The sequence below is a fragment of the Rhamphochromis longiceps genome, linkage group LG2 (assembly GCF_057381845.1).
Source record: "Rhamphochromis longiceps isolate RC_006_pf linkage group LG2, R_longiceps_female_GT1.1, whole genome shotgun sequence".
Classification (NCBI taxonomy): Eukaryota; Metazoa; Chordata; class Actinopteri; order Cichliformes; family Cichlidae; genus Rhamphochromis; species Rhamphochromis longiceps.
This window is the reverse complement of record NC_140558.1, coordinates 29,629,475-29,641,701: the sequence shown is the minus strand read 5'-3', so window position 1 is coordinate 29,641,701 and position 12,227 is coordinate 29,629,475. Positions and strand designations below refer to the sequence as shown.

At 46.9% G+C, this 12,227-nt stretch overlaps 1 protein-coding gene across 3 annotated transcripts in view; it reads left to right on the top strand.

Moving 5' to 3' along the window:
- unc5a (unc-5 netrin receptor A) overlaps positions 1–12,227 on the top strand; it is a 160,569-nt gene that overhangs the window by 130,232 nt on the left and 18,110 nt on the right. For all 3 annotated transcript variants that reach the window (XM_085421966.1, XM_085421961.1, XM_085421955.1), the window contains 4 exons: positions 307–609; positions 4,622–4,709; positions 5,167–5,335; positions 7,495–7,728. In XM_085421966.1, the coding sequence (XP_085278092.1) occupies positions 307–609; positions 4,622–4,709; positions 5,167–5,335; positions 7,495–7,728 (794 nt within the window). The remainder of the gene's footprint in view (positions 1–306; positions 610–4,621; positions 4,710–5,166; positions 5,336–7,494; positions 7,729–12,227) is intronic.

Here is a 12,227-nt window from a genome sequence, read left to right as displayed (position 1 = left end):
TGGAGAGAGAGAGAAGATGGGAATTGACTGGCTTTGACTGGAATTTGTGTTTGTGTATTGTCGAGAGTGTGCGCGCGCGTGCGAGTGCTCTTGTTTTCTGCGCCATGTGTCTTCTTTTCTGTGTTTGTTTCGGTTTTCTGTGCAGCTCGCAACAGCTTTAGAGAGTGCGAGGTCTGTCTCTGTGATGTAGGGACCCCTTCCCTCCACTCCCCTCCCCAGCCTTCCTCCCACCACTCTTTGAGATTCACACGTTTGCTTTTGTCTTTTGCTGTTTTTGCTTTTTTTTTTTTTTTATCATCTAAACAGAGAACTCCCATTTACTCACCATCCAGCCTGATCTAACTACCACCACCACCAGTTATCAAGGCACCCTGCGCTCTCGCCACGATGCCACCGGGAAGTTTTCGATGACCAACGGGCCTCTGCTGGACCCGCTTCCCAACGGCTCACACACCTTGCACAACGGCAAGCTCAACTCTGACGCTGCTGCCGAGTTTGTAAGCAGGCTCTCCACCCAGAGCTACTTTAAAACGCTGCCCCGCGATGTGGCCAACACCTCCTATGGGACCTTCAACTTCCTAGGCGGCAGGCTGACTATCCCCAACACAGGTAGGTTCTTCATTAAGGTCTATTTAGGTTTCATTCCAACTCTCACACTGTTCAGATCAATTGTTTTGGCTTAGAAAACAAAAACAAAAAAAACTTCCACTTAAGCTTTTGTTCACATATTGTAATCACCTGTAAACAAAAAGCTCACTGTTGCTACATGTCTGTTATTGTTGTAAACAGAAAGTCATATTTATTGGCTATTTATTGGAGGCTTTGGTTGATGTCATATTGCATCATAATGCTCCCTTTTCTGAGACCAAATAACACCAGTGCAGTACATTACTGGGCCTTAATGTGTGTTTTCAGAAGAAATAATAAGGTTAACATCAGGAGGAAGTATTTACTACCCGGGGCAAGTAGTGTGGGGTTACCAAACAGTTTTCTACCCACCTGAGGCTCTGCTGCTAACTAGGGTGGTCCCCCTGAGAACCTCGTACCCTCAGGGGATCTTTTTCTGTTTGCTTTCCAACCACCGAACATGATGTATTATCCTGACTAACAAATCCTTCGTGCCCACATTACCAGCGCGTGCAGGCCTGTGGCTAATGGTTTTCAGTAAACCATAGCCACACTGCAGCCAATTTGACATAAAATGGCAGGGAAACACAGGTGTTACTAATCACATTAATAAAGGCTTTGTGCCTGAATAAAACAGAACCTCTGTTAATGGCATTAGTATGTGTGTTTCGCCAACATTTTATGGAAAAAAGCTGCTGTGAAATAGGCCTATTTGGATCCGCTTTGGTTGTTGTGGCCTTTTGCTTTCTTGTAATCCTATTCCAGCCTCTCTGCATTTTCTCTCTACATTGCTGCACTGTTTGTTTGGATGCCCTAGGTAGCTGAGAGGAAATGCTAGGGAAGATTTTTTTATATTTTGCTTTGCTGAGTCAAAATTCCATTATATTTCCTCTGCTGCATATAAAGGCTTAAAGCCTGGACCAATTTCCCTGTTTCTATCATTTTTAAAGCTAACATCAAAGTTCTACTATAATTTCTATGCTGGTTTATTTATATATCTATATATATATAGATATATAAATATTATGTATACATTTCCAAATTGCTGTGCCACTCACCACATGAGGGGCATACAAGGCATAGACCAGTAAATGTACATTTGAGTCACTCAAAGGTTCCCCTTATGTGCTTGTGAGAACTTGGCTAAAATAGGAGCTAAAAGGACACAAATGGTGGACCCTGAGAACTTTGATACTTTCTTATTCCTTAAGTGTAAAAGTGCAAAAAAAAATGGGGAATTACATCAAAATAAATGAAAGTTATGACAAGAAAAAAAAAGTGAGTGCAAAAAGTAACATTGAAGAATTTAAAATGCATGCAAGCTGCAAGTTCTGCAGATATGCAGCTTGCATTTTATTTAAAGGTTGCTCTAGAAATTGATCTTCATCTCAGTTCAGTGTTATTTATATAGCACCAAGTCACAACAGCAGTCATCTCAAGGCAATTTATACTGTAAGGTGACGACACTACAGTAATACAGAGAAAACACCAGTATTAAAATATCACCCTATGAGCAAGCACTTAGCAACAGTGGGAAGGAAAGATTTCCTTTTAACAGGAAGAAATGTCCAACAGAAGAAGGCTCAGATAATGGCAGCCATCTGCTGTGACCAGTTGGGGATGACGGGAGACGGGACCTTCACAAACCTACTATTATTTTTCAATAGCTCAGTTTAAACAGTAATTAATGTTTTGAATTTATCCTAAAATCAAATGTCAGGTGTTGGAAATGATCAGAAGGTCTGATCAGAAACCCGTTGTGATGTGGTTGCTGCCTCTCTATAGTCTGTGTTATTACGTCTCTTTGGTAACATCATTTGGATGGATGAAGGCTCACGCTATCGTCTATTATTATTTATTACCAAAGATGCAGTTGCTGGCTGAACTAATAGCACTCCATACATTATTTCTTTGTTAGCTCTTTGTGACAACAGGCAACTGTGCTGCAGACATAAGGTGCAGCAGACTATCTGTCAGTCTCGAGAAGTTGATTTTGCCCTGGAGGTCCATATAGCGGCTGATGCAGAATGACAGTCACAAACACTGCACAGAGAACAGCTAACCCACCACTCCGTATGTTTCTCTGTTTACAGCTCTTGGCTTCTTCGTAATAAGAAGTGAAACCTCAAACTTGAAAGCAATTTCCACTTTACTGCTCCCAAACTTATAAACGTGATTCATAAAAGTGGAATAAAAAAACAACAACTTTGGACTGTAAAAACAGTTGTTTTATTCGGGCCCTGTATTGTAAGTTTGTGTCATGCAATGGCATCTTTAATCCTCTGTAGGATGTTCCTCTGTTTACAGCTATACTTTAAGCTCACAAAGAAACATGATCTAAACAATTTAACATCTGCTCTGTGTTTGGAAATGCTGCGGGAGCGAGTTGGCTTTATATGTTTTATTACACCTGCTTTAGTGTCTGTGACTGGACATTTGCAAGGAGAATTGAACAATAACGGCTCAGTCCCATAAACATTACTGTCTTGTTGAAACCCACTGCAGACTATTCAGCCTTAAAACTCATGTTTCCTAATAGGTTCATGCCAGGACAGCCATGAAGTGCACAGGCTGTATTTCTGTATGGGATACAAATTAGTTTCCATCAGTTATGAGGGAAATAAGACGGGACACCGAAAAAGTCACTAATCCAACATTAAATCACACAAAAAAAACAGCGATTCTGCTTATATTTGTCAACAAGCCACATCTACACAGCAATGCATGAATAACTAAAAAGAACATTCAGTGCAATGACAAGATGAGATATAATGAGTGTGTGCCGAAGACGCCGTGCCCCGAAAGAGATGTGGAATAAAATCTATAACAAATTATTCCAATTATTTCCTTGGCTAATGACAGAGCTGGTTGGGGGTTGTAGCCAATGTCCACAAGTGTCAGTTTTATGCTAAGAGAACAGACAGAAGGGGGAAAAAGACGGCAAAGATCAGCCTTATAAAAGATATAAAAAGTCCACCGCGTCATCATTAAGTCCCTATTTTGCTTCCCCTCTTCACATTAGCCGACTAGAGCTTATATAATTATACTGGAAGACAGTGTTTTCATTTGGCTCATTGTAAACTGTCCAGATTAGCCAATGCTGGTACGTCTTGTGGAAGAAAGGGGCCTTTTTTTCCTTCCTGTTTCCTTGCCACCACTCTCTCTCTCTCTGTGCCTCTCTTCCACTCTCTTGAAGATGTTTTATGCATGGATTAACTCAAAGCCATGTTGACTATACCACGCATTGGCACCCATCTTCTCAGTGGGACACAGAGGGGGGGGAAAAAAAATCTCACCACTTTTATGCTTCAACTCAAAGCAGATATACTATCATTTAGCACAGTTTCAGAGTGGGCACATGGAAGACATGGTTTATAGATTCAGACAAGGCTGTGAGCATTTAGGCACCTTCGCCTTATTCAAACAGATGTTTTATGGTGAATAGAGGCCCAGTTTTACCATGCAGAGACTGTTGAGATTGTGTCACATAGTCTCTATTTGTACAACATTTAAAATGGGATTCTAAGTGGATGATTTTGGCACCGGAAACACAGCTCAAATGCCACAACACTCAAGCTATTTCAATAGCTCTGCCTATTCTCCGGTGTGCATTCCTACACTCTCCTGGGGAAGTGCAATTTTCCTGGAGTAGTCTGTTCCATGGTCTCAATTATCTACTTGGTGGCAGACGGAGGACATTTAAACTGCGATGCAGCGTGCGCTTTTGTCTCAGCTAATTGTTGACCGTGGGGACGTGTGCCGCCTCGGCTGCCGGTGCAGAGATTTGCATCTACTGTACCTGAAGGAGGCTGCCTCTGACCTTCAGAATAGATTTGTTTTTTGTTTTTGCAGCCTTACAGTTTTGTCGAGTAGGCTGGCTTCCTTTGTGGGATGACAAAAGCGTTGTTCACTCTGAACAAATGAGCCTGTCCCCCTCCCTCCCTCCTGCTCACCCCCCTCCTCTCTTCTCTCCCTTTGTTGTTATTTGCATTAGGAATCAGTCTGCTCATTCCTCCCGAGGCCATCCCCAGAGGAAAGATCTATGAGATTTATCTCACTGTTCAGAGGAAGGAAGATTTAAGGTGGGTCTCTTTAACGCTGTCTAACTGGCAGTCTTCCCTGCCACTAGGCTGTTTGTTTTGATGCTCTACTGTTCCATTAGGAACGGCTTAGCAGTCTGTGCCAATACTGTGGAGAAAGGATGTAAATAAATAACGTAGCCTTTTACCGGGATGTGCACTATTTAAGTTAAATGAATTGTTTGGGAAAACACTGTTTATCTGGCTTGCTGCACTTCAGTCTCTCGTGGCACAGCCACTGCAGCATGCCGCGGTAGTGTCATGTTATTACTCAGTCATCACAGCTTGGTGCGACAAGTCAGCGAGTCCAGCAGGCTTTTATGATTCTCTGTTACAGCTGCTAGATAATTTGCAGAGGTGACAGTATCATATCCTGCTTACAAGAGACCGATAAATTCTCACTTATATCTCAATGAGGAAAAGCATCCATTGCTCTCTCTTGCTCCTCTCCCCGGTGTAGGTTACCCGTGGCTGGCTGCCAGACCCTTCTCAGCCCCATTGTGAGTTGTGGCCCTCCGGGGGTGGTCCTGAGCCGGCCAGTTATCCTCAGCATGGACCACTGCTTTGATGCATGCCTGGATAACTGGGCCGTGCGCCTTAAGAAGCAGAATTATGAGGGCGCTTGGGAGGTAAGACGGCACTATCATTCCAGCACAAATCCTTTGGAGAAAGACAAAGTTGCCATCCAGTGAATTTGTAAAGTCTTCTAAACTTATTCAGAGCTTTTCTCCCCAAAAAAGTACAAACTTGCTCAGCAGTGACTTGAAAGGCACTCAGTGGTATATAGCGGAGATAGTTCTGACCCGGCACTCATCTACTCCATCGGGTTTAAATTATTGACCATCAGGTGTTTTCTCATCGGGGCTTGAACAAAAGCCTGGAAGCGCTGGCTCTCTAGCTGATGAGTTGCTAAGCAACATGTTTCTCAAAACAGACATTCTCTAAGCAAATTACTGATCCTCAAAGTACTCCTCTGAGTGCTCCTTGACCATTTCTGACCGCGGCTTCCAATTACAGAGTTCCCTCCCCATTTTTCTATCCATGAAATTTGAAAGTAACCAGAAGTGCCAGACTCCAATAGGATGCAGTTGGGAAGAACCTGCCTACACACACACACACACAGGTACACGCACACAAACGAGCAGTTTGAGGTAGTGTAACCATCTCGACAATCCAGAGAGATTGGAAAGGGTGCTGGTGGGCTTCAGAGTGTTACTAGGTCTTCTTTCATGTTCGATATTGTGCATAAATTATTCAGCCTCCCTCCCCCCCCCCTGTGTGGCAGCGGTGGGGTGTCTGTGGGATGGATTGGCCTGTCTGGGGCAGAGGTTAGACCAGCCCTTTTAATCATCGGCCGGACCAAATATAGCCCAGCGGCCTGGCTTGCGTGGACACCAAAGGGGATAAAAGTGCCAGGTGGACAAAAGAATAGAAGGCGAGAGGGTGGAAATAACTGCGGAGTGTGATGGAAAGTGGAAGGGGGGGAAAAGAAATAAGATCGAGAGAGAGAGGAAAAGTAGACAGGCAGGTAATGCAGATCTAGAGGAACGCCATGCAGGCGAGGACGACGCAAGGCGAGAGAGTGAAAATGGATAACAGGCTTGCAGAGGGAGAAAGAGGAATGAATTGCTCGTAGAGCGAGCGCTTAGTGGCGTAATTGAGCCACCTCGGTCTCTGTTCCACTCTGTAGAAATATTAAGATGATGAAAAAGTGAGACTCCATTGTGGTTGCATAGCAAATGAATTGTGTCAATACTAATTCTATTGATGTAGATGGTGTCTGGTTGAATCGATCCTACAGGGGCTCGCTGGGCATTTGGCAGGCAGAATGCTCTCTTCAGCTTGATTGGCTAATGGGTAGAGTCAGTCAACTGGCATGAAGGGATTTTAGAGAAAATGTTGTCACCTTGGGTCCAATTTGTCTCCATCAAATTATCTCAGAGAGCAGTGGAATTATCTCATGAAAAATATCCCGTACTGTGATGGAATGGGATATTTTCATAGGTACCTCATCCTTGTTAAGGATGGATTTGCGATGCAGGATTTCAGCTCTGTAACGACGATGAAAAATGCAAGGTGTTGTTTCTGAGGGGTTTTTTTTCTGTTTTTGTTTTAAACCTGTCATTTTTTTTGTTCTCCGTGGCAAATTAAAGCACCAATTAATTCTTGTACTGCCTGTTAGTGTTTTTCAGCACTTTTCACCATCAGGCAAGACTGTTGTTTTGCAGATAAATTGGCAAGTTGTTTTCACCTTTCTTAACAAATCTGAAACAATCGTTGTAGGAGATTCCAGCAATCCCGATAATCCAATATTCAGTGCACCTCCAGTCTTTCCTTTCTGCAGAAGCGTCTGTTCTTGCCAGGAATCTGTTCGAGTCTCCTTTCATGTTAACTGAATACCTCGTTCATGCATTATTAAGGAAACTGATGGTGTTCTATAGGATGTATGTCTTTGTATGAGGAGGTGTGTGTCTTTATGTCAGGATGTAGTAAGTCGTAGTGCGGCGAAAAAGGAATCTGAAGCGAGATCAAAGAAGACCTTTTTCCCCCTGATCTAAACATTACCTAAAGACCTTTTACCTTTGATGTTACTCTGTCACACAGCACGAACAATAGAGTTTGATGCCCTTCTACTGCGCCAGTCTGCTTTCCTAAAAGCCTTTTGCAAACACACATACACACCAGATATCCAGGCAAACACATTGCCCTTGCCTCCTACATAAATTGGGTGCCTGACCTTCTATCCACACTTTGTTTTTTCTTCCTCCCCCACCCCTGCCTCTTCCAGGACGTCCTGTTGATGGGAGAGGAGCTGGTGTCAGACCCTTATTACTGCCAGCTCGAGGCCGAGACGTGCCGGCTCTTCTCGGAGCAGCTGGGTACATTCGCCCTGGTGGGCGAGTCCCTGCACATGGGCGCCGCCAAGCGCCTGAGGTTGGTGCTCTTCTCGGACGCTTACTGCTCCACGCTGGAATACAACATCAGGGTATACTGCATGGACGACACGCAGGACGTCTTCAAGGTAAACTTGTGAAAATTGTGGCGCTGCCTGTTATTGTGTGTGACGGGCAGTTTGTGAGGCCTGAGATTGGCCGGTTTCGAATCAGCTGAGCGATAGGTGGACTATTATGTCTAACAGCTTTGTCTGTCACATTGAAAGGTTAGCAGAAACTGGCACAGACGTGTAGGAGGTAGGCACAGCCATGATAAATTGAATGATATCGCAGGCCTGATTACACCATGTACAGTTCGGGATTGTGCCATTTGTTCAGATGATGGTTGCCCCCCCGCCACCACACACACACACTGACCCTAAGTCAGTTGAAACAATCCACACATCCAGCTTAAAAACATAATATATATTGTATGTGTTTTGGGTTGCTGTTCTTGGTTTTTTTTTTTTTTCTTTTCTTTTTCCATCCATGTCAACGGAGACATCTCACTCCCTTCAGCCAAGCTGTGGTTCTGCTTGGCTGCCACAGGCCGAGAAGTTTCCCATCACTTTGTTCAACAGCATATTTCAACTTCGCTTTTTTCCCCCCTCCACATGGACAGAGTATAATCAAGCACTAATGCCTTCCTCCCTCCCCTGAGGACTGCCTCTGAGTAGCCTGTTAAGATTTCATTTGCATGGTTAATTAGTAAATTAAAAGGAGAGCCTGTCCCAATCTTTTCCCAGCAACCCCTGTGCGCTCGCTCTTTTCTCTCTCTTGCTCTTTCTCTCCACACCTCTTTTTTTCCCCCCCTCCCTCTGAGCTCTTCCTCTTCTTCTGACACCACCCACAGCCACAAGTGCCACTTCCCGCTAGAGTCCACTTTCGCTGGCTTTAATGGCTAACCTCCCCTCCACAAGCGCAATCTACGGACGTCTGCGGGACATCGGCAAACGAAAGTCAATGGGAGCTTGCACTGAAATTAGCGCTCTCACAGTCAGGGAGTTGAAGATGAGATGGAAACTGTGTACAGACTCTCATGCCTTACGTCTATCCGTTTGTGCTTCAGTTTTGCCCCTGCTGCTATCACATGATAGCCGGCACACTCAGGAAAAGTCCTGGCGAAAAATCTCATGAACTGTGTATAAAAGAATGTGACACGGGAGCTAAAGAGTGTTTTTCCTCAGATGCATTTCAGCCCATATGTTTACTTGACATTAGAGTAGCTCTAACAGTAGCGTGCTCTCTTTATTCAGCTCATCCGATGACCCAGTAGTGTGCGACTGTTGAAATGACCTTGTGTGTCTGCGTTGGATGCAGGAAGGCTGCTGGTGCACAAAAACTCTCTCTCTCTCTCTCTCCCTCTCCCTCTGGCTAGCTCTTGTTCTGCTATTCTCCGGCTCTCTTAGCCAAGAAAAGGACATCTGAGCTTGTTGACTCCAGCACTTGTGCTGCCATACTCTGCAGCTCCCTCGACGCCCTTGAGTGCATTAGCTCCCCGTCTCTCACACAACCTGGTGCTGTGGTAAGCCACGGCGTCTCCAGGGTTTTGTAGTTTTTAGTGAGTGATTTAGAACGTTGCCCACGCTGCTTAGTAATCTCGACTCCACACTGCTCTTGGTGCTATTATGGAGGGAGCAGTTCATTTAGCAAGTACATTAACTACTTTGAGTGGAGATTAAACTTCCCTGGAGAGGTTCAGACTAATCACCAATCACTATCTTTAAAATGCACCATTTATGATTAGACTTTCACTATGGCTACCATTAGAGTTAATTGTAGTGCATGAGAGTGGTGGACCAGCGGGAGGTGGTGCAGTGAAGAGTGTATGTACTGTACACCTTCAGCACATGTGACTTTTATGACCACACTTGCAACCTGCTAATCCACCGCAGATGTTAACTTTCCATGCATTAAACAGGCTGCTCAATGACGAGAGATAAAATGGATGCTCAGTGGCGAGAGGAAAGTGTAGAAACCAGAAGGGATGCTGAGCTTTTCTGACTAGTCCCATTGCTGGCTGTCACTCTGAGCTGACAAGCCTCCATCAGGGAGAATGACAGACACGCACACGCACAAACACAAATGCATTCAGCTACACTTATGCATGCTGTACCATTGAATCTCTTATCTCCCAATTACAGCAGATTAGAACCAATGTTATTGTCTTTGATCCTAAGTGTGCGGGGGCTCTGGGGAAACAGTGACATTTTCGTCTGATGCTTGCCGTATGTTAGCACAGCTCTGCTGGGACCAATTAAGTTAATATTTAATGTGTGTCCCACTCTTGATCGGCCCAGCCAAGGCTGGCACAGCAGCAGAGGCGACATAATCAGCGTTTGGTAGCGCCCTCGCTGTGCGCTCGCTTGTTCCAGCTAAACCTGTGGGAGAGCATCACTGAGGTTCTGCCATTCCACAACTGCAGTGAAGCAAGCCTCCAACTCGGAGGAGAGATACACCTAACACCTTTATCTAATTAACTGTAAGGGTGTCTTCCAGGACTGGAATATGGTGCAGCTGCTTTTCTATATATTGTAACGTTCACAAGAACCAGACGGTTGGGGTCTCAGTTTGTCCGTTTATTCGGCACATAAGCCAGCGGGTTGTTAACTCAGGGGGAAGCGCTCTCGAACTACACCTCTCTTCAGCCTGGCACACACACAGAACAACCAGGTCCCCCCCACCCCTTCCTGTACACCACCCTCACTACTTCCTGCAGCCCAACCAAACATGAATCTTAAAGGAACAACAACAGTGTGCAGAGAAAACCAACATGTCACTGTCCAGTAACACTTAACCATCGTTACACTGCCCCCCCAGCAATAAGTTCCTCGTCCCCGAGGGAACGACACAGTCTCTGAGGCGGGGCGGTAGCCTACGTTCCCTCCTTGACCTCCTGAGCCCCTGAGGAGGACGCGGAGCTTCGGGGCTTTGGGGTGAAGAGTCCGAGGGGGGGGAACGCAGCCCCAGTCGGGGGCCCCTCTGAGCAGGGTCATGGACGCTCTGTACACGTCCCTCTGGAAAGGAGGGGAGGGACTGTCCTCTGTAGGGGGCCATCCGGTCTCTGTGCAGCGCTACTATCCTCCCCCTAGGAGGCAACTGCACCCTGTAAACAACCTCCCCCACCCAGCTGCTATCCAGTTTAGGACACCGTCCCTTCTTCCTCTTTGGGCTGTAGACCCACACCAGCTCCCCAGCACGGAAGTGCCTCCCTTTAGTGGTGATGTCGTAATTCCTCTTTTGGCGCAGGCCTGCCTTCGCCAGCTGCTCTCGGGCGTAGGAATGTGCAGAATCCAGCCGGTCCTGCAGCTTCCTTGCGTAGTCCCGGCCCGGTGGTGCCTCTGGCGCGTCCGGGGGTTTCCCAAAAGCCAACTCTGCAGGAGTTCTCAGCTCTCTCCCTAACATGAGCAGGGCAGGCGTACATTGGGTGGAGTCCTGCACTGCCGACCTGTAGGCCATGAGGGTAAGGGGAAGATGGTAATCCCAGTCCCGTTGGTGTTCTGAGGTAAGGATGGCTAGCTGCTGGGCCAGCGTCCTGTTAAACCTTTCCACCAGCCCATCGCTTTGGGGGTGAAGTGGGGTGGTGCGGGTTTTCTTAGTCCCAAGGCGTTCACACATGGCAGCAAATACCTTGGACTCAAAGTTACGCCCCTGGTCACTGTGGAGGGTCTCTGCTGTTCCAAAGCGGCTGAACATCCCCTCCACTAATACATCAGCGACCGTCTCAGCCTCCTGATCTGGGATGGCGTATGCTTCCGGCCACTTGGTAAAATAGTCCATGGCCACAAGAACATAGCGGTTTCCTCTGTCTGTGCGAGGAAATGGGCCCATGACGTCCACAGCTACTCGCTCCATTGGGGCTCCTGCTGGTTGTTGCTGAAGCTGAGCCCGGGACTGGTCTTGTGGCCCTTTGTGTGAGGAACATGCATCACAGCTGCGGCAAAAGTCCTCCACATCCCTCTGCTGTTGACCCCAGTAATAGCCCTGGCGGAGGCGGCAAAGAGTCTTGGAGACCCCAAAGTGGCCAGAGCCAGTGCTCCCATGGCAGGCTCCCAGCACAGCTGACCTCAGCGACCTTGGCACCACAACCTGCCACCTCTCCTCCCCCGTGGCAGGATCCTTCCAGGCACGCTCCAACACCCCCTCCTTCAGCCTGAGAGCTGCAAACTTGGCCCACAGCCCCCTGGTACAGATGGAAAACCCAGTGACCTCATCCCAAAGGGGTTGCTCCCCCTTCTCCAGCCACTGCAGGACCGGCAGCAGGTCTGTGTCTTGTTCCTGCCGCGCCCTCCACTCCGCTGCATCCACCACCAGAAGAACCCTGCAGGCGAGCTGTGCTGCTCCGTCTATTGTCGTGAGTTCCCGCTCTATTTCCTCTCGCTTCTCACAGTAACGGCAGCCAGCTGCAGCACATGGGCGGCGAGAGAGGGCGTCTGCGTTAGAATGGTGCGTCCCTGCTCTGTGCTCCACGGTGAAATTGAAGGCTTGGAGCTCCTCCAGCCAGCGAGCCACCTGTCCCTCTGGCTCCCTGAAAGACATCAGCCACTGAAGGGCAGCATGATCAGTTCTGACAACAAATGCTGTGCCG